The sequence below is a fragment of the Narcine bancroftii genome, chromosome 4 (assembly GCF_036971445.1).
Source record: "Narcine bancroftii isolate sNarBan1 chromosome 4, sNarBan1.hap1, whole genome shotgun sequence".
Classification (NCBI taxonomy): domain Eukaryota; kingdom Metazoa; phylum Chordata; class Chondrichthyes; order Torpediniformes; family Narcinidae; genus Narcine; species Narcine bancroftii.
In genome coordinates, this window is record NC_091472.1 from 82,441,764 (window position 1) to 82,465,383 (window position 23,620).

General features: G+C 41.0%; 1 protein-coding gene across 1 annotated transcript; it reads right to left on the reverse strand.

The window, feature by feature from the left end:
- Positions 1-3,052: 3,052 nt before the first annotated feature.
- Positions 3,053-7,210, reverse strand: prokr1b (prokineticin receptor 1b). The gene is given in 3 exon segments (XM_069930398.1): positions 3,053-4,368; positions 4,371-5,004; positions 6,634-7,210. Coding segments are annotated over 3 exon segments (1,194 nt in total). The 5' UTR covers positions 7,104-7,210; the 3' UTR covers positions 3,053-4,278.
- Between the last annotated feature and the right edge of the window lie 16,410 nt (positions 7,211-23,620).

Sequence of the window (23,620 nt, forward strand, 5' to 3'; positions counted from 1 at the left end):
CTGAATGGATTGACAATTTCCTTTGTGTCTTAGAAACAAATTGGCATTCAAAAGATGCAATGCACCAATTCAAACATTTAGTGTTGTTCCTCCGAATTACTTTGAGGCTCATTGGAACAATGCATGCAGGGTTAGAGATGCTAGAGTAGAGTGTTCAATTTCAAGTTTATTTGTTATCCGATTTTACCAGTACAACCCCCCCCCCCAAAAAGTGTTATCCAGTCTACAGTGTAGAACACTGCAAAACATGTGTGCAGACATAATACACATATGGACAAATAATGCATATACGTAGTAGATATGTGCATATATTTAAAAATAAATATTCTTAATAAATAGTGGAGTCGCAGACAATTTTTTTCAGTCATTCAGCGCTATGGTAAGAAGCAGTTCCTCAGCCTGGTGGTTCTTGCTCGAATATTTCTGAATCTCTTTCCCCTCAAGAGTAGCTGCATGTGGGGTGGTAGGTGTTCTCTCTGATTTTGTGAGCCCCCTTTAAACAAGGATTCCAGTAAATCCTGTTGATGGGAGGGGAGCCGACCCCAGTTATATTCTCTGCCACTTTTTATGGAAATATGGATTGACCGATGTGTCAGAAGTATGGATTGACCTCTGACCCAGATGCTCTACATCCGATGTGATGTAGCCACGCAGGATGCTCAGGATAGAGATCTTGAAAAAAGTTGACAGAATGATAGTTGGTAGCCTTGCCCACCTCAGCCTTCTCAGGAAATATAGTTGCTGTTGTGCCTTCCTGACAAGTGAGTAGATGTTGTGTGTCTACTGCATAAGTGGACTCCAAGGATCTTGGTGTTCTTTATTCTCTTCATGCTCAATCTGGAGTATTCTCTCCTCTAGTGGTGAAGTTGATGTTCCATTGAAACCATGGTAGAGCAATTTTCAGGTTGGCATGGTTGAAGTGACCATAAACAATCAAGCATCCATCAGGGTGAGATGTCTGGGATTCACCCTCATTTACTGAAGGTCGAAAGTAAGCTGCGGTAATCAGCGTTGCGGTGAATTCCCTGGGCAGGAAGAGGGTTTGCATTTCAGCATCAGATACACTGTCTCTGCTGAGCAGAGACAGTTTTGCACCAGTTCTCACTGATGTAAATGTACAGACCCTCTCCTTGAATCTTTCCTGAAGCAGCAGCATCTCTGTCTGCCCTGAAATAGATAAGGCCATCTAGCTGGATTGCTGGATCTGGAATGGAGTGCTGGAGCCACATTTCTGTAATCACCAGAGCACAGCAGCTCTCCAATTCTCTCTAGGTGTTATTATGCTGGGCCTCCACCTTGAGCGGCTCCATCTGTGGAGAAAATATTGAACTCACCCTAAAAGACAGCTCCTGAAGAGCAGCGCCTCATAGTGTTCTCTGGAGCCTATAGAGGTGGGGTGAGTGGTGCTGTAGTGCTACCCGTCACCATAAGGTCTAACAAATGCACTGAGCAATGGCTGTCTTCATTACCCATAATCCTTCACACAACTGGAATTGCTCTGGGAAATGCAGAGAAGCTCCAGCTGTGTGGGCGATTATGGGTAATGAAGATGGTCATTAATCAATCTTTCAGCTCTTCTGCTTGGCGCTGCCCTTCTGGCTCTTCGCTCCCCTCTTGCATCCATCTCTGGCTCTGCTTCTCCATCTCCACTCCTCAGCATCTGTCTTCTTTCCTCCTGGACTATGGAGCTCAGCACCCATCCTCTGGGCCCAGTGGCTTGAAGGGCTCTGATTCTCCTTGCACCACTGGGCCTCCGGCTCCTCACTGTCCTCCAGCTCCACAGTCTCAATGGCTTTAGTGAAAGAGCAAGGGATGGAGGGGGAAATGAGAAGAGGACCTCTCCAGGAGGCAGGAGGGAGACCTAACCCCAGCACCAATCACTGTGGGAGCCCTGGTGGTGGCTCCTGGGTCGTGGGTTGATGGCATCATCAGCCCGCCCCTAGACAGCAGTCTTCAGCATTAATACATTTAAGATGTGTGGTGAAGTATTCTACTCCACTGCTGACACTAGATTGAAGTCAGCGCCTTGGAGCTGCTCATGGAGTATTTATGATGGTAAATTCTGGAATGTAAAGGCGGAGGTTCTCCGCCTTTATGGTCGTATTTTTTTTCACTCTATAAAATGGCCTTTTTGTTCAAATATAGCCTCTAGTGATCAAATAAACTTGTACTTGAATATTCTTGCTTTCTGTACTTATCAAAACTGCACTTGAGAAAATTAATTAATTGTTCACTGTGCCCATACATTGTCAAATATTAAATAAGGATCTAAATTATAAACTAAGCTAAAATCTGTGTTTATCTCTGAAAATGAAAAGAAATAAATGATTTTCATTAATTTCTAAAATTGCTTAATCTTTAGGACTGATAGATCTGAGGCCAGATGAGGTAAAATATGACTAATTTAATATTTCTAAATGAATAATTAGCATGCTTACATGTAAAAAAATAACAGAGTCCACAATCTTGATGTAAAATTCCATTAAGCTTTAATTGTAGTCGTGACGAGCCCGACAGTGATTCTTTTATCTTCTGGTTTTCAATCTAGAAACAGTTCCAGCCCTTAATTTCACGCCTATGTGCATCAATAATCTTGACCTCAGAATTCAAGTTACATTGTCAAAAATAAATACAAGATCAGCAATGTTTAAAATTCAATAGTTGGGAATTATTCCGTTAGATGTCTGAAAATGCAATTTAAAAAATAAGCGTGGCATTATGTTACAGAGGTGACAGCCTGGTAAGTTGTTTTCTTTCCAATTATTTTCTTGAAAACTTTCTCAACTTTTTGTTTGGCATGAAAGTGAAGCAAAGTGAAAAAAAAGTTTGAAACTTTGTATCACATGTACACGTGGCTCCCGTGGAGATGTTGTTCAAAAATTGTTGCAAGTGCTACTTATTTTGACACAAAATAAAAGTGAGCAATGAAAGCTAGAAATCCGAAATAAAATCGAAAGATGCTGAGAGTGAAACGGTGAATATCGGATCAGATTTTTTTTTATCCTTGATAGAATCATGCAAACAAATACAGAAGACAACAGGGTTTAGTAGATACTTCAAAGTATTTATTTGGTCATCTTGATATTATGGCCAGAGGTTAAATAATTTACCCTTAACTATAAAAGGCTACGCAATACAATGATCGGTCGATAAGCAAAACTTGGACGCATTTTCCAAAGACAATATAGCTTTAGATCATAATTACATGATGACTTCCGAAATAGTATTTAATCAAAATAATGTCAGGCAAGATACTCGTCCAATGCGCTAATCGCGAATGAACAAGGGGAGAGAGGTTTTAAGATAGGAAAGTGGAACAGAAAAATTGAGTGTTAATCGGGAAATTCTAGGCAGTTGCTTGCTGGAGTAGGTTATTATGTTGGGACAATACTGTGGGCCGAAGGACCTGTAGATTTATATCTTCTGTGTAAGCACCGTTCTTCCAGAAAATAGATGATAGCATTTTAAAATGGGACCGCTTACACATTTGCCCACAAAACATGGAAGCTGCAATGGACGAGTCCACGCTTTCTTACTCGGAATTCAAGAAAAGGCGTTTAAATATGACCATAGAATCTCTAAGTGACTACGAGAGCAGCTCCTTGCCCAAGGAAATATATTCTGGGTATTGTTCTAAAATCCTGTTATTTCAAATGTAATCGCACTGCGCACTGGCTGAACGGTAAAAAAAAAGGCGCTTGGCAAAAAAAGAAAGCGATTGATTTCTTGGTTACGTTGGTTTAATTCGCTCAGAATGAACTTCAATAAAACCTCACTCGTGTCAGATAACAGATTCTGCACGGGCAGGCCACATATTAAGAAACAGAGGGTGACCGGTTCAACTATTCTTGAATGCTGTCCCGCAATGTTTTCCTTCAACGGTGTACCCCCCTGGTTAATTTGATGCTGGAACAAACTATTAACTGATAACTGACACAATTAGTATTTATCTCCGATTTGACCCGAAAAAATCATCACTCCACGTATCAATCACAAAACCTGCTTGGATTTGTTTCTCTGAAGTTTATTTTATTGTTGTTTTATTAAAGTTCAGGACTAATCCTGGGAGAGGCGTAACTTTCAGAGTTTGACAAAAACACAAATAAATAACGGCCATGGGTAACGAAATAGCCTCCCCCGCCCCACACACACTTACAATACAAACTGGCACCGTAGATGAGACATCTCTCACACACATACTAAATCACACGAGACACAGCTCGACCGCCTGTGACTGGCGACCCGAGGTTCAGCTTCTCAACGCGCACAGTGGGCAAGTCAATAGGCCCCATTGTCTTTGGGAATCTCGTTCAGCTCCACCTGGTCAACATCATCTGATACCGGTCCATCAGTTGTTTTCACATCTCGTCCTGCGTCGATTTGCTGCTTCCCGCGTAGGTAGATTTCCACCTCAGCAACAACATCTTCTTAAAGTATTTCGCGGTGTTATTTTTAACTGTCACAAAAAACACCGTATTAATCATACTGTTGCTCATGGCAATGCACTCTACCATGTAGAACACCGTAATGTAGTGTTTCTCTTTTAGGACAAGGGTTGGGTAGAAATCTCGAACTATTGTAAATCCATAATAAGGAGCCCAGCATAATATGAAGACTGCCAGGATGCCCATGAGCATCAGCACGGTCTTCCTTCGGCACCTCAGCCTCTTCCTAAGCTGTTCGGTTTGGAACCCCGGAACCCGCTTAAACCAGAGCTCTCTGGAGATCTGAACGTAGCAGAGAGCCATGGTCACCGAGGGCCCCACGAACTGCAGGATAAAGATGAACAGGAAGTAGGACTTGTAGGCGACCTGTTGATCGGTGGACCAGATTTGGCCGCAGAAGACCTTGTGCTGAGTGCTGGTGTGTGGGATGATGGTCTCTGCAGTGAAGTAGGCGGACGGGATGGCAATGAGCAGGGAGCCGAGCCACACCGCGCCGATCAGCACATAGGCAGTCTGGTAATTCATTCGAGGCTTCAGCGGGTACACGATGGCCAGATACCTGCGGTAATGAACGGGAACAAAAATCCATGAATCCATCTCGGCACCATCAAGGCAGTCAGTCCACGCAATGCAAATATTCACCACTTTATAACCACACACAATCCGTTTCGACATAACCATCAGCGAGTCAGGTAGAAATGGTGAGTGAACGTTGAGTCGAGATAAAAGGGCCCCGATCTAAAACGTTCATGGCCCTGTATGCTGAAACCCTCCAGCATCTCAGTTTTTATGTTTCATAATCCACACTCTGTCGCTGCACCGGAGAGTAATGCAAAACCATAAAGGCGTGATGCATCTTTATGGAAGACGAATATTTAACAGGGTAGAGCATGGAACCCCCCCCCCCCCTCCTGAATGTGCATCTTTATGGAAGACGAATATTTAACAGGGTAGAGCATGGAAATCCCCCCCCCCCCCCCCCGAATGACATGACTGCTCACGACTAGATAACCTGGTAATTAATCTATCGCCTCACAGCACGGTAATCCGTTACGATATGTCACCATGCACGATAGTCCATCGAGAACAATAATCCATCTCAGTTTAATAAAGGCTAACTATACCGTATAATGAAATATTTTGTCTGAAAAACAGTACTTTATCAAGATAGAATTTGAGGTGAGATTTTTTTTAATCTGCAGGTTCAATGACGGAATTTGAATTCACTCAAAACAAATTAGAGGGCCAAGTGAAGTTCAGGCGGGCTGGAATCGACACAGAGGCATTGATGTCTGGATAATTCTTTCGTGACTCTGACTTACAAAGGTCTAAAACAAATGCTGAAAATCTTTGTCATAAACATTAAAGAAAAACGCCGTAAAAATGGCCGGAACGAGCAGCATCTGAGACGAGAGTAAACCGTCCTGATGAGAAGTCACCGACCCGAGGCGTTCGCTGTTTCTCTCCCTGCAGATGCTGCCTGCCCCGTGGCGATTTGCTCGACTTGTGCCGCATGTGTTCGCGGATGGAAGGGCGGCGGGGACTGCTTTTGCAAGTTGGTGATGAAATGACAGGAAGGCATTTCACTGAGGGCTGCGCGGGGAGAGAGAAAAACACGAGCTTCAGCTCCCACCTGTCATCGTGGGAGAGTAAGAGGGGTCGGACAAAGAGGGAGAGATATTTGTGTTGTTAGATCTCCGCCTGCTTCTGTGTTATCTTTGTGAGGAGTCAACATTTCGGACAAGAAATGACCATTTCAAAAAGTATCTCCGCGACTCATGATAAACGCGTGAACTAGAAATCCTGTTAAAACGGGCTTCCACTGAGAAAGTTGATATTGTCGGTTGTTTAATTTCCGAACACGTTCATCAGAATCTAAGCCCTCACCTGTATCTATTCATACCCCACATACTCAGCAGAAGGGGCTGCCGCAACTTCTTCCTTGTTTAACACACTCATAACTTGCTCAACGTTTTGCTCCTGGCTTGGTGAAGGGTTCAAGTCATGTATCTTTTTTTTCCCCACAACTTCATTTATTCGTTCAACAAGTTAAAAAAAAGTACATATTGTGAACAATTTTTTTTAAATAAGAGAGAGAGAACCCCCCCCCCCCCCACCCTGTATGTACCTTTGCTATATCAAGGTGGACCTGCTGAGTTTCTCCAGCATAGAATGAAGGTTTACTCACCGGTCCACTGCAATAGCTAGGAGTGCATTTGTGGACACGTACAGGGAAACGGTCCGGAGGTAATTGACGGAGGCGCACAGAGTGTGGCCGTGCTCCCACGACAGCTGCTTCACCACGTAGTAATCCATTTCAAAGGGACAACACACGATGGCAACTACGAAATCCGAGATGGCCAGGTTCGCGATCAGCAGGTTGGTCAGGTTTCGGAGTTTCTTGCACCGAGCGAGCGTGACGATGAAGAGGAAGTTACCGATGCCGCAGATGAGCATGATGCAGGTTAAAGCTACCCCGACCAGCGTCCTGGCCGCTCGAAACGTCTGGTCCGCGGTGAAGTCCTGCTTCTCCGACCGCGAGATATCATAATCCGAGTCATCGCAGGTCACATTCTGGGGCTGAAGCAGATTCCTCACGTCCATTTGGTCGGCGATGATCTGGTAAACTTCGAAGAAGTCGCTGCACCGCTCGCCCATGATGGCATCGGCTTTAATCCCGATGTTTCAAAGCTGAAAAGGTGACATTTAAATAGATCAGTCCATAGGTGCACCGTCAGCATCTGATGTTCCAGCCAACTGCATGAAGTAGCTGGCGGAGGATGTTGACTGAAACCATCCCTTGCTCGAATATAGTTTAAAAAGGTCAAGGACGCACAGTTCAACCGTAACCCAGTAATACATCACGAGGAAAATAGCAAGGGATTCGTATGATTTCAGACTATTTTCATACCAGCAGGAGTTTTAAAAAACATAATCAAAGTTAGATGTAATTTTTAGGTAAAACATTTTAGCTGAATTTATTTCCCCATCTTATGTATGGTCAAGAAAAGCCCTTTCATTAACATTTATCTGATGCTCCAAAAAAAATCTGGACATTCGTGTCAGTGAACTTTTGAATATAACTTTTTTTTTAAAAAAGCAGCTTTCTTTTAAATCAACAACAATACGAATGCGAGACCTTGAGGGCCGATCCCTGGTTGCTGTGAAGTTTACCTCGAGTTCCAAGACTTGCTGCATCACACTTCCAACTCTGGCCCGAGTCTGTCGATTGTATTTGGGCCATGATACTTGCTTGACCAAACTCTTCTCTTCACGGGGTGCGGCGGTTTCCGAGGAGGGAAGAGCAATGCAGGTTTAGATTGATAAAACGAGACTCGGAAGCTGCTGTTCAGGCCCGTCGCGATGGACAACTTCTGCCCTCAGTCAATGGTGATATCAACGAAGCCAAATCGCTGACGCAGTTAATTGCCCAGCAAATGAAACTGACCATTTGTACAAGTCTGCAGACACCGTGGTTGATGTAAATACACAATGCCGGAGAAACTCAGTTGGTCAAACGATAACGATACATCATCACCCTTCAAGCTCAAGCCCGTGTATCTTTATCTTTGCTGCCCTGTACACTGTTTGACCTGCTGAGTTTCTCCAGCACTTGTGGTTGTCTTTTGTGCTCGTTGCACAGATCGTTTGGTTGAGGTTCCAAGACGAAATTAGGGTTGTAATCGCAAGCTGATCCTAACACATCGAGTTTTTTTTAAATGCAGTTCGAAATCTGGAGATATTTCTCACTTGGTTCAGTCGGAGTGGGTCTTTCAATATTTGACAGTCCCGCCCATACTGTTGTTCAACTAGTTATCCCCAAACCAATACAAGGCTAAACTGTTATTTATCAGGGACTATTGAATCGAATATTTTATAGAATTGTTTATTGTCACAGCTACCAAGATACTGTGACAAACTTTCTTTTGTGTTCTATCCAGAAAAGTCAATCTCTGCATAGTATAATAGGGAGGGCACAAATAAAAAAGTGTTACAATAAACAAAAGTACAGAATATAGTGCCACAAAACAAAAGTGTTAAAGAGAAAAGTGCACAGTAGACCTTTTCACACCAAGGGTGATCGGTGGCCCTACGACCTAAGTAAAATTCCCAGGAAGACAGGATCTCCAGGTCCTTTCACACATTTCCTGTGATTTGCTCTCCCCAGCAATTTGGGAAGGGGGAGGATGGTAGTCCCACCCCAGCAATGACTTGGTGAGTTACACATTACTCACTCACAGGGAACTCCTACCAGAACTCCTATGGCTTCCTGGGAATTTCACCTGGGTCTTTGGGTTACCCTCACCTTTGGTGTGAAAAGGCCTACTTGCTATCGTGTACTTTTGTTTTGACTGGCACTATATTATATACTTTATATACTTTTTCATTGTAAAACTTTTTAATTTGTGCACTGCCCTTCACCCCCCCCCCCCCACACACACACATATAAGGGCAGTGCACAAATTAGAGCAATCAATACTTCAATAGAGCAATCAACAATTCAGTTAAGAGCAAGAGAAAGGTACACAGCTATTTAAATTAAAAAATAGGCTCAGCACTGAAGGTCTGAAAGCTCTTGTGCAAACTACTGAGTAAGCTCTTCTTGAAGGACAGCAAAGTGAATGAAGATGAACTGCTTCTTACACAGCACACATTCTTAAATAATGTGCGAATGTGACCAGGTGAAGAAAATTCTTTAAAATCAGTAAAAACAAAAATGATTGCTGCTTCAGTCAGAACTTCATAATTTAACTAACAAGGGTCAGCACAGTTGAATCTTTATGTTATTTTGGCGTGGAAACTATATAATGAAATTTTACATTTTGGAATTGAACATACTGGTCATTAAAAAAGCAAAAGGAAATTAGTAGAATGAATTGATTTATTGAAGGCAAATTGAGGTTGAAAAGCTTAAATGTTGAAATGATGACACGATGACTCAGCACGCAAGCGCTGACATCACGACGCTTCCCCTGCTTGGCCATTTGATGATTCATACTGCAGGGAAGGGGTGGCCCGGGGAAATTACCCAGGTCCATGGCCCTACTTAAGAGGTTTTTAAGGTTCTTCTCTTTTTATCATTTTTATTTGGATTAATTTGGCAAACATGGGCAAATCAATAACTTGCTTCTCATGTTGATTAAGGAAATCTCTAATGTAGTTCCATCATATTTTTGGACTAGTATGCATATGAGATGACTAGTATGTCTTTTCCTTAAAATTTTGTACATAAGTTTACATGTTAAACTCATTAAAATATGTAAGAAGAAAGAAAATAAACAAATTAGTGCAACTATAAGGGCAAGTGTAAGCAGATCATTGTCCATTAAGAAATCTGATGGCGGAGGGGAAGAAACTGTCCACGTGCCACTGGGTGATCATCTTCAGGCTCATGTACCTCCTTCCTGATGGTAGAAATGTGAAGAGGGCATGGTCTGAGTGGCGAGGATCCTTGAGAATAGAGGCTGCTGTTCTAAGACCGTCTCTTGGAAATGTTCTTGATAGAGTGGAGACTGATGCCCATGATGGCACTGGCTGAGTTCACAACTTCCTGTAGTTTTCTTTTTTATTTTCTTAGCACTTCCATACCCAACAGTGATGTAACCAGTCAGAATGCTCTCCATGGTACACCTGTGGACCTTTGCAAGTCTTTGGTGGCATAACAAATCTCCTCAGCCCCTCATGAAGTATAACCACGGGTGAGACTTCTTTTTGATTGCATCAACATGGAGGCCCCAGACAGATCCTCAGAGATGATGACACCTTAGAACTTGAAGCTCTTAACCCTTTCCTCTGCTGACCCCCTAATGATGACTGGTTCGTGTTCTCCTGATTTTCTCTTCTTGAATTCCACAATAAGCTCCTTGATTTTGCTAACATTGAGTGCAAGGTTGTTGTTGTAGCACCACTCTATCTCTCCCCTGTATGTTTCCGCATTGCTGTCTGTGATTCTTACCAATGACCTGTGGTGTCATCAGCAAATTTGTAGATGGCATTTGAATTGTGGATAGCCACACAGTGAAAGGTGTAGAATGAATAGAGCATTGGGCGAAGCACCTATCCTTGAGGTGTGCCTGTGTTGACAGTGAGGAGGAGATAATGTTTCTGATTCGTATTGACATTGGACTTCTGATGAGGAAGTCATGATCCAATTGCAGAGGCCCAGATTTTGGAGCTTGTTGACCAGTACTGAATGTATGATAGTGTTAAAAGCTAAAGCAGTAGTTGATGAAGAGCAGCCTGATGTATGTGTTGCTATGGGTCCAGATCTTTACTTACCTATGTTTTAATGTGGACAATGATCAACCTCTCAAAGCATTTCATCACAGTAGATGTGAGGGCTATTGGGCAGTAGTCATTGAGGCAGTTCATCCTGCTCTTCTTGGGAACCGGGATGATTGAGGCCCTTATGAAGGAGGTGGGAACCTTCAATTGCAGCAATGAAAGATTGACAATGTCAGTGAACACCCTGGCTAGTTGGTGTGCACAGATTTTCAGTACCTTGCCAAATATGCTGACAGGACCTGATGAGGGTTCATCCTCTTGAAGGATGTTCTGATATTGGCCTCAGAGGCAGATATCACAGGTCAACTTCCCTAGGGATTCTCATAAGGATCATTGAGTTTTCCTTCTCTTTCTTTTTCAATCTTTTTATTAATGTTTCATAATATACATAGCATAAGGAGAATAGAAATAACACACTTAAAATGTATGTCCAAGTCTACATAGCGCAAGTATAGTGTATAAATTCAAAGAGAGTTTTCTTTTTCAAAGCCAGCATAAAAGGTGTTCAGCTCATTGGGTAGTGAAGCAACACAGCCATTTATTGTGTTCGGCCTTGCCTTGCAGGAAGTGATGGTCTGCAGTCCCTGCCATAACTGCCATAACTTGATTCTGTCTCTAGCTTCCCTCAAAATTGCCGCTTTGGTGCTATGATGGTCTTCTGCAAGTCATACCTGGATGGCCTGTAAGGATCTGTATCATCAGCCTTAGACACCATTGATCTCACCCTCAGCACATTGCAAATGGTTTGATAAATCCATGGCTTCTGGTTGGGATACTCCCAGTATGAACACATGGGCATACATTCATACATGCAAGTCTTGATGAAGTTGATGACGGCCGTGGCATATTCATTCAAGTTTGAGGATGAGTCCTTGAATGAGGTCCAGTCCACTGGTTCAAAGCAGTCCTGCAGGCATTCCTGACCATACTTTCGCTGTCTTCACCACCAGTTCTATCATCTGTAGCCCCTGCTTGTACTCCAGGAGCAGAAGTACAGCCAGGTGATCAGACTTGCTGAAGTGCAGTCATAGGAAGGCTTGGTTCTTCATGGTGGTGGAGCAGTGGTCAAGTGTTTTGCTTTCTCTGGTTTCACAGGTAACGTGTTGGTGGTAGTTCATTAGAGACTTTTTCAGGTTGGCCTGGTTGAAGTCCACTACAATAATCGGGAAGGCATCGGGTGTGCTGTCTCATGGCTGCTAATCACTGCGCTTTGGGGGGGGGGGGGGTGGGTGCAGATCTGAAATTGGATTAAACTAGTCTTCACAGATATCTGTGGTGCAATGCATATCAATGGGCAGGCAACACATGGATTCCCCATTGGGGTCAGGCAGGGTTGCCCTCTCTCTCCTTTCTTGTTTTGTGTGCTGAATTCATCAGGAAGGATGAAGGCTCAAGAATGGTGATGTTGTCAGGCAATAGAGGCTTATCCAAAATGCCCTTTATCTTGATCATTACCCTCATGTTGGTTGTATCAGGCTATGAGCGTGGAACCAAGATATGAGGGAACCAAGTGCCGCTATCTTCTGAGGTTCTACCTGTCCCACGTGTTGTGAAGGATGGCCCGGCCCCATTGTCGCACAGTGTCCCAGCCATATTACCTATCCTTCCTGGAAAAGTTTTTCTAGACAAACATCTTTGACCACAAGTCCATTTGGCAGTGGTCAGCACAGAATGTCCTTCAGACACTGAGGGCCAATGTCTCCATGGATATGGAGTAGACTGTGTCCAGGTCATTTGGCAAAATGCCTCATTGCCAGTGCTCACTAACAAGCAACAGGACTTAGTCTGGGTGGCAGTGAGAGGAGCACTCCTAGTCTGACTCTTCCTTTACCAATGGAATATCACATCCAATGCAAATTGTCTTTGAGATGACAGCAAAGGGGAGAAGGTAGTCATCCATCTCTTTGCAGACTATGGATTTGCTAAGGGAGTGTGGAGAAGAATGCGAGGGTCCTTGTCACAGTTCATTCCCAGCTGTAGTATATCAGGGGACTCTGATTTATGGGCTATTCCTGGGGATGCACATAGAGACAGATATCCAGAGCTGCTAAAAGATCAACAGGTCAAAGGCACTCTTTTTGTCTGTCCAAAACTCATTTCTCTTCCTTCATAGTGAGATGCAAGTGAGGGAATGCTCCGAATGGTCACACTCCAGGTTGAAGGAGTATGTGCTGAGGGATGTACAGAGGCTTGTGGAATCAATGCTATACATCTGTGGGAAGGACCACAATCTAGGATCCTTCTACTATGGGTTAAGATTGATGGGGAGGCCCTTCAAACAATAGAAGGGGCAGTAACCCAGAGTGGAGGATGGGTACATTATTGGGAATGATATTATGAAAGGTTAGTGCCTCAAGGTGTAATTAGATTAGATTCAACTTTATTGTCATTGTGCCAAGTACAGATACAAAGCCAATGAAATGCAATTAGCATCTAACCAGAAGTACAAAGAATAGTGTTATTTACAAGTAACTGTGAATAAAAGCAAGCACTCGAGCAAACAAACAAGTTTGAAAGTACTGACAGTGCAATATGGGTGCAATACTGCTTAGAGCTGTAGTGTAAGGTTCAACAAGGGGCACAGCCTTAGGAAAGAAGCTCTTGCTGAGCCTGCTGGTATGGGGTGGACACCCCTGTAGCATCTACAAGATGGAAGGAGAGCAAAAGGTCCATAGTTAGGGTGAGATGCATCCTTGCTAATGCTTTTGGCCCTGGCCAGGCAGTGTTTCTGATAGATGTTCTCAATGGTGGGCAATTGGGTGCCAATAATCCACTGGGAAATTTTCACCACTCGCTGGAGTGCTTTACAGTCCAATATGAGACAGTTGCCATATCACACTGAGATGCTGTGGGTGAGTATGCTCTCAATGGTACAGCAGTAAAAAAATCAAACAGCATCCTGGGACAGAGGTGAGCTTCCTTGATGTTCCATAGGAAATAAAGTTGTAGTTGTGACTTTTTGATCAGGATGGAGGAGTTCAGGGGTCAGGTAAGATCATCGGAAATGTGGACACCAAGGAATTTAAAGCTTGATTCACGTTCCACTACACCTCCATAGATGTAGATAGGGGTATGACTACACTTGAAATCAACAATGATCTCCTTGGTCTTCGAAGCTGTGCCCATGATTTTAATTTCTAAATATGACTGAACTGCCCCTTGCAGTTCACAACAGCAATGTTGCCAGGAATCTATCTCCCTATCTTTCTGGGCACCCTGATTACTTAACTTGGATGTGAATCCCCAGTGGCACCTAACTAGGGATATCAGTAACCATAGGGCTCCCCAATAACTCCCCTTGGCCTCGGGAATCCCCAGTAACTCCATGTAAGAGATCACATGGTGCCCTAACTTCCCTCCGTGGAGGTCCAACCTATTGATATAATCGTCTTGCATAGGGTGCCTGAACCCCTGACCATCATTGGTCCACCTGGGGATTTTATAATCCAACCCTGGGCTCCCTTCCTACTGCCCCCTTGGTGAGCAGGTATACAATCATACATGCACCTGACAGGATGTCCACACATTTACTTGCTAAAACAGTCTCCCACATTGTTGGTAGGATCTTCTAATCCCACATGGTTAAGACCAATTTTGTCCTGCCAAAACTCTTTGAACCCTGCTCACAGTGCCAATTGTCATGTTGGGAAGAGTATCAGGTTCACAGAGAGACGAGTCACACGTAACATTTATTAGCACATGGGAAACAAACAGGGGAGAATGTTAAATGGGACTTAATCACTATTTCACTTAAGCAACGATAAAGACATTCACCTCAGACTTTGATTGGTTTCTGACAATGGTAAACCTATACTCATCCCAACTCACACACTGCAAACAGGGACTCTTACACACATATGCCTGGTTCCCTGTACCAACAGGGTTGTGACTGTCTGCAAGTACCAACCTATCACAGTATTAATGGCTCAGCTTCAGTGTAGTGCATACCTTACCTGTGACACGTCCAATGAAGTCCACAGTAGCGATCTGGCATGGAGCAATGTCCGGGGCTTGGACCATGAGGCAGAGGGAGAGAATGTGTTGTGTGCTGGTGCTTTTGGCAGTGCTTATCTGTGTTTCTAACCAATAATGAGCCTAGATGATTTAAATTAGCCAAAGGCAAGATGTGCACTAAAGGATGACCGAAGTCCAACTTGATTGACAAGCAATGTGACTTCCAAATATGTTTCAGACAGAGAGGACACACATTCCATACAGGCAGGGAGACTATGCTCCCTCCACACATAACACTCCTCATCCTTCAATATCTTCAATTATCAAAAAAAATTCAGTCTCAGATTTCAAATTTAACAATAGACTATTCTCCATCAATTAGTATTAAAGTACTGAAATTTTGGTTAAGTTTCAGAAAATAAAAAAAAACTGCATATGGTGGAGTTCTGAGAACAATAAAGCCATAGAACACAACAGCACTGAAATAGGCTTTCAGCTCACCTAATCCATGCCAATCTATTAATCTGCTGAGTCTCATTGACCTGCACCTGGACCATAGGCCTCCATTACCCCTCATCCATATACCAATCCAAAATAGAGAGGGTTTTAGTTCTGAAGGAGTAGCTCTGTTCATTTTCCAGGGATTCTGCTGGGCCTGCTGACTGTTTTCAGCAAGTTGTGTTTTTGTTTTAATTAAATTGATCCTGAGCCATCAAAATTTCAGGGAAATTTACCTATTTATGTAACCTCCCCAGGTTTAGGAATCTCGATATTATTCTAGTGCATTTTCACCAAGGCTAAAATATCCTTTTTGAAATGTGAGGCTCAGAACAGTTCACAGTGCTCCATTATACTTTACCAGAGCTTCATACAGCTGTAGGATAGCTTCTGCCCCTTGTACTCTGGTTGGCTGTAGTTGCAGCACCTGACAATGGCATTTTAATGGTCCACACACATTAGGTCTCTTTGGGCCTCCACAATTCAATTTATTCTCTCTTTTTTAAGGCCAAAATTGAGAACTTCATTTTGCTTTTGTTAACAACTCATTGGCCAAAGCATTGCCATTGTTAGGAAACCACTGACTTAAAATCTGTTGATATAAGTACTTAATTATTTTTGGATTTCTTCTGCTTCAATCCTTGCTCTTTGCTTCATGTGGTGTATTTAATCAGATAACTTTTGGAAGCACATATAAATATAATTCATAGATGTTTCCCTTGTTCACTATTTTAGTCACATGTATTTTTTTTATTTTTCACACTATGAACCATACTGACCAAAATGTTAAAACAAGGATAACTTGTCCTTCATAAATCTTAAAGAGGAGAAATGTAGATGTAGAAAAAGTCAGGAGCAGGGAAAGAATAAAGAGAAGGAACTATGGCAGAGTCAACACCATTATTATAGATGCATTGGATTGACTTGTCCAGATGAAACACCCTGTATTGCAAGTACTGAAACCAAATAATTATGAAGTTCCTCAACATTGATGTTATCATGTGAAGCACAAAAGGCTGCAGATGCTGGAATCCTAAGCAAACACAGGGAAGCTGGAGAGACTCCTCCAGTCAGACATCGTCCATGGAGAGAAATGGACAGATAATGTTTTGTGTGGGACACATTCTCATTTGGTTCATGTTTAAAACCTCACAGATGGGGTTAGAAATGCTCATGGAGTCACCTCTTCCTCCCCTCGCTGCCTGAATCTCCATGATTATTTGCAAATGGGAATGAGAATTTTATCAAATTTTCAAGCTTTCACTGTTAATTTTAAAAAGGAAATACTAAAGGGCTGTAGTGTCAAACAATGTTGTATTATAGTAAGGTTCTCTTTGTGCTTACATTCTCCAAACCACCCCCATTGTGAATTGTCTGTGAAATATTTACTTGAAGTGTAACCTGTGAAATGAATGAGAATCAAAGATTCAAACAAGGGCATAGAAGACATGAAGAGAAGATACTTAAAATTCTCCTTTTGTGCTTGAATATAAAAGCTTACATTTGTCAAGACTCTGAAAAGTCTTCACTACAGTTGCTCATAGATTACTGTGCAAGACTTTTGGTTGTGGGGACCATCTGGTCCAGATGGTTTTACTCGCAGTGTATTTGATACAGTAATTTTGCTATTGTTTCAAGTCTCTGGGTGCTTATTGCATGCTTGGATATCATATAGTGTAAAACCATGTAACTCATCCAACAAAAATATCAGAACTGTTTAGGTCTGCTTAGATACAGAGACTCATTCCCTGCATTCCATTCATCCAGGTTGTCTTGAAAGCAAAATTGTCTGCATTTATTGTCAATACTTCATGAAGCTAACAACTTTTGAGGTAAGCATGTGAATGGTTAAATGCCAAAATCCAGAATTTGCTGTCATTAATTCATGCCAACTGGGTGTGTGCTGCGACAATGTGACAAATGGAATTAGCAAAGAATCAGTGATTCGACATGAACTCTTGATTCATTCTGATGCCACAATGAAAGTAATATTCGGGAAGGGGAAATGAGTGACACAAACCTTTCCTCAGAAAGAAACTTCCTTCAAGGTCAAGAATGAGCAATGGTATTTTGCTGTTAAGCAGAAACTCTAGGTCTTCATTCTAATTCCCATTTTAATTTAATCATATGTTCAAAATATATAATTTTTAATCAGGAATACAGAATTATGGTGTACGTATACACTTAAGATCTGAATATGCATCTGCAGTATATAGACTTAAAATAGTAGTACACTTTGTTCTATTAAGCAATCGGTATTGTAAACCACTATCATTTTACCTGTTCAACATGACTGATGTACGTAGAAGCTTAATATAAAATCTCAGTGTAAACTCATGGTAATTCAAGCAATTAGTTTGGATTTAACTAGGAAAATGAAAATCCTATTATTTTACTTTAAACTGCGAGGCCTTTCTTCCTCTGGGAGCTGTGGCAATGTCTGCTGCAAGAGATAAATCAAATCCAAGTTGCACAGTATTCCTGAAATCAATTTCCATTGAAATCAATGGAACTGAATTTCTGAAGTGGAGATCAATGCCTATATGCACATAGAATACGAGATGGATGGAGGACATTTGTACTTAGTGCTGATGTTAATTTTCTGGAGAAGAGCATGCAGACAGAATGGAAAGGTTTGGATCTACCAGGCTGTATAATCAGTTTTCACTCAAGCTTGATGTCAGGGATGGCTCAGTGTAATCTTTTTTATTTAAATTTTGAATGATAAGATTGTACCTATCCACATAAAATAACCAATATTGTTTTTATCTCAAATCTTTTTTTAAAAGATCTACACCTCAGACATGCCATTTGAAGTAAGAGATACATTGCTGAAGTAAATTTCTTTCTATTTCCCTTTTAAACCAGAGTCTCCACATCACTACGGTTTGGTAAAAACATTGTTGGGCCCTTGGAAAATAGTGGAAGATTGTGTTATTAAGAATTCCATTCTAACTTTTTAATTGTTCAAATGACATCAATGCCCCAATCATAACAATCTTCAATATATCTGATTTATTTATGAAATCAAATTTCAAAAAATTGAATGCCAATTTGATAAGGTATAAGCCTATTATGAGTCAAGGGAGATTTGGGAGATAAGTCTCCTGTAAAGGTAAAACCTTGAGTTTTTTAACTCTTAGTTAATTTTGTGTCTATCTCGTTAAGAGACTATGTGTAGTGTTAATAGAGTGACTATTATATAATATATCATAAGATCTGCACAGGCCAACTGCTTGCTCATCATTCTTCAGGATGTAGAAGGCATGAGCACCAAAAAATTTTCTGTGTTTCTCTTTAAATTTGTTTATCTATATTGTTATGAATCTCTTTAAAGTTTGAGCTTTTTTATGTGTTTTATATCTCTATCATTATACAGTAAATACTTTGTTATTCATTATTATGAAAGTATTAATGTGAAGTTATGCAAAATATTTATCAAGTTTATCAATGAATTAAAGCTACATAAACAGTAGTCACAGAGTTGGATTTATTGGATTAAAGAGATTAAAATTTGGAATATCATAGCTCATGCTTTTGGAAGATTATACTTTGAAATTAGGATATGTTAGAATAAGGAAATTGTCATCTACATTTTGATTCAAAGAAAAATCTAAATGTGAACTTTGTTTGGAAGAAAGGCTTGTAAAATTTGTCTACAAGAATAACAGTTTAATTTAAGCAAGAGGCATCTATGGTGTAATAATAGAATATTCAGTAAAACCATGAGAACCTGTCAGTGAATTGCACAGTTTGAAAATGAGCCAAGGTCTGGCCAGACACCTGTGACATTGAAAAAGATAAGCCACTGCTAGCAGCCAGAATTGGCAGGAAGCCCAGCAAATGTTATTATAAACACGAGAGACGAGAAAGATTGTGCGCAGAACCACACAAAGACATGACAGAGCAATAATCTTAGAGGGACCATGCAAGATACAAATTTGTTTTTCGGTTTCCAAGAACCAGGAGAAGCAAGATAGATAAGAAGTCTCATTAGGTTAAAGACCTTGAGCAAACAGCTCCTCTCAAAGAACTGTTTAGTTGTAAGTTGGAGCCAGCCACCATAGAAGAAGTGGCTTCAACTACCAAGCAAGAAGAGGCCTCACACAAACAGATGTTTTAAACCAACAGACTTTGGAATCACCACATTTGATACTGTCAGTTATTTAGTACTACAAAATAACCAAGAGCGAGTACATTGTGGATTTGTAATGGGAAAAGCCAGAGTGGTTCCATTGAAGCCAATCACCATATCTCGAATGGAATTAACTGCTGCTACTATGGTGTGCTCAATGGACACTATATTAAGAAGAGAATTACAGATGGAGTTAGCAGACTGATAGTTCATCAGTGCTTAAATACATTAATAACAAAGCCACAAGGTTTCATACCTGTGTGACTAACAGAGTAAATGAAATTGAGAAGGTTTCACATGCTAATCAGTAGAGATATGTTAAAACAGTGGATAATCCATCTGATATCGCTTCATGAGGATTAAAAGTTCATCCGTTCTGAAAAGAACCAACACATGGGTGTCCGGTCCTCAATTTTTTTCACAATCTCAAGAAGAATGGCATCAAAATCCAGAAGAGTTAAAAGAAATTTCAATGGAGAATCCTGAATTCCAAAACACTAATGTAAATACTATTCAATTATCTAACGAAAATGATCCGATCACTGCAGCATGGATTCTTAGGTTAAAAACTATGCTTTTAAATTGTATCAAGAAAGAGAATCTGAAGACTTGAAAGAGCTGTTACCTAACAGTTGATGAATGCTGAATTGGAGATAAGTTGTTTTTGTCAGAAAAAGAACTTTGATAATGAGATATCAGAATTGAAGAAGAATCTGAATGTTACATAAATAAGTTGTGTTTACAAGCTAAATCCTATTCTTGTAAATGATGTATTGAGAGTAGGAGGAAAATCGGAAAAAGCAATAATGCCAGAAGAAGTGAAACATCCAATTATATTAGCAGAGGAATTTCATATTTCTGATTTGATTGTTTGATATATACATGAGAAAACAGGTAATGGTGGTTGTAATCACGTGTTATCAGAACTGAGTCAGAAATATTGGATACTTGGTGCTTCAACATTGTTCAAAAGAATGATATCAAAATGTGTTAATTGTTGATGTGGATTAAAGCATATCTTTTGTTATCACAAGATTGACAAAAATGATTTAAACCTAAACACAATTTTGTATGTGGAGATATTGTAATTATCATGGATGATTCTTCACCAAAAAATTCTTGGTTGCTGGGGAATATTGTGGATACAGTTTCAAACAAGAAAGGTTTCATTCAGCAAGTATGGATTAAAACCAAGGCTGGTTACTTAAATAGACTTATTACTAAAATCTGTCTTTTACAAGAAGCAGAAAGTTTTGATTTCTAATCTTATACTTACTATATTTACTTTGTGTATCTGTAATAGTAATTATTATATATTAGCCATTATGTCTATCATAATAATTAGGGGCCAAGATGTAAAAGTTAAAACCTTGTGTTTTTAACTCTTAATTAATTTTGAACCTGTATCTTTAAAAGAACTATTGTTTGTAGTGTTACCATATGATGTAATACGTTGTAATATCCATGCAGACAAACAATTTTTTCATTAATCAACCAGATATGAAGGAAGTGTGAGGACAAGAAATTTTTCTGTGTATTTCTTTAAATACCGTTATGTATCTCTTTAAAGTTTGAGCTTCTTTGTATACATTTTATATCTCTATCATACGGTAAATACTTTGTTATTCATTGTTATGAAAGTCTTAATGCAAACCTATGCAAAATGTTTATCCATTTTATCAATGAATTAAAGCTACATGAAGTAACAGCCACAGATTTTGATTTATTGGATTAAAGAGATCGAAATTCGGAGTATTGTAACTCATGCTTTTGAAGATGATAGTTTGAAATTAGGATATATTAGAATAAGGAAAGTGTCTTCTATAGGTGGGTGCAGGGATTCAGTGAGAGAGAGCTCAGTCGATCTGGGTGCTCACTCACTGATTTCAGAGGCTGGACTGGTTTTAAGCTGCCAATTGAATGAAATGAAATGAACGTCTAGAGGTAGCTTTAAGCCAGCCATCAGATCAGGAAAGAGTGCATGCTTAAGTTGTTTCTTGTGAGAAGGTGACGGCAATGTCTTAGATAATGGATAAAATTTTTGTTTACTGAACAGAGTAAACAGTGGTGGCACTCGATCCCACAAAGACTTAAACTCCATTCAATGAGCCAAGTAAATGATTGCATACCAACTGTGCACATACTAACTGTGGTGCATTATTATGTATTAGATTCAATGATCATAACACAACCAGAAATTGTTTCTCCTCTATATATACTGTGTTGAATGAATAATATGAAAAAACCACAAGTGTTGCAGCTTTCCCTGGTTGAATTGTGTAAAGTTCCTTTGTGTCTCTTCAAGCAATTACTCAAATCATTGGATGGAATCTAAGCCTAATATGGAACATTTGAAGGCATTTCATTTGCAGCATCTGAATTTCTACATTTTATTGGTGTTTTTCGGTAGTAGAAAATCTTTTAGTTTTTCTGCTTGAGTGTAAAGGGTGACAAGGGCTAATGATATAAACTGACCCAAGGCTATCAGAAAAGCAAGTAGCCTATCAACATCCAGAACACTGCACTTATACAGAGGTGAGATTATAGTTCTTGTGCATTAGATTTTGATTAAGGTTCAATTAGAATTCTGTGGCCAGTTTTGGTCCTCTAAAATTGTAGATGCTGTGGAGGTCTCGAGACATTCAGGGGAAGCTGACTCTTACCTGTTGTAAGGGTAGGCAAATTGAAGTGGATCTACACCCTTCCTGAGACAGGAGTTGATTTGTTCCATAACTAATTAAGCTGCAAGTGAGGGGTGGAGCAAGCAGGTTCCAAGCAGTTAAATAGACAGTGGGATCGGTAAGTGTTCTGTAGGCCATTAAAAAGAAGGGAAGCACAAGGGGGAGCAGCCAATGTGTGAATGGCTCAGGGTAGGTGTGGGACTTTGAGGATTTGGTTTAAGAGGCTTCAGTGAGAAGAGGCTGAGGTAGTGGTGCAGGAGTTGAATAAGTAAAGGCCATCCTATTCAAGGAACAAAAATATTTTAGCAGGTAGACCCAGGTAATGGCAGGTTTTTGTTCATCTTATATATTTTTTTCCTCTAGTCTGATGGTAGGAATGCCAGCTAGGGCAGGGGAGTGCTCTTCTTGCAGATTGTGGGTCATCAGGGAAGGGAATCTAGAAGTATCCCTGATGCCTTCATCTATGAGAAGTGCACCCAAGGAAAGGAAACAGATAGGCAGTACAGGGCACCCTATGGCTGCTCCCCTCAATAACTAGTATACTATTGGGGGGGGTCCTACCAAGAACACGTGATGATGATCACATCTCATGCATGGAATCTGGTCATGTACCTAAGAAGGGAAGGGAGAGGAAGAGGTGATAGGAGATTCCTTAATTAGGAGGACAGATAAGAGATTCTGTGAAAAGGATCGAGATTCTCAGATGGCGTGTTGCCTCCCTGGTGCCAGGGTCTGAGATATCTCAGATCGAGTTCACAGCATTGTCAGGATGGAGGGTGAGCAGCCAAATATCATGGTCCACGTAGGGCCAATGACGTAGGTAGGAAGGGTGATGAGGTCCTGCAAAGAAAGTTCAGGGATTTAGGTGCTACGTCAGGACCTCCAAGGTTGTGAGCTCAGGATTGCCACCCAGTCCACATGCTTGTGAGGATAATGCCACTTAACACATGTCTAAAGAGATGGCGCAGGAGAGAAGGCTTCAGCTTTCTGGATAATTGAGCTCTCTTCCAGGGAAGGTGGGACATGTTGTGAAGGAATGGTTTGAATATGAACTGGAGGGAGACTAATATCCTTGGACGAAGGGGCGGTGGTGGTTTAAACTAGATATGCAGGGGGATGGGAACCAGAGTGCCAGTGCAGAAATAGGAGTGGAGGAGGAAAAAGATGAAGTGAAGTTTGCATGTAATGTCAGAAGTCAAAATGCTGTAGGTGGTGGAAATTTTCCCAGATACTTCTAGTTCAATGTAAGGAGTATGGTAGGAAAGGCAGATAAGCTTAGAGCATGGATCGACATGTGAAATTATGACATTGTGGCCATTAGTGAAATTTGATTGCAGGAATAGCAGCTCAATGTTCTGGGCTTCTGTTGTTTCAGATGCAATAGAGTGGGGGGGATGAAAGGGGAAGGAGTGGCATTGCTCGTCAGGGAAAATATCACAGGTGTGCTCAGACAGGACAAACCAGAAGGCATGTCTACTGACCACACCCATGGAATTGTATTCATGGGATTGTATTATAGACCACACAATCAGTGAGAATTAGATGAACAAATCCAATAGAAGAGAGATAGCAGATAGCTGCAGGAAACATAAAATTGTGGTGGTAGGAGATTTAAATTTCCA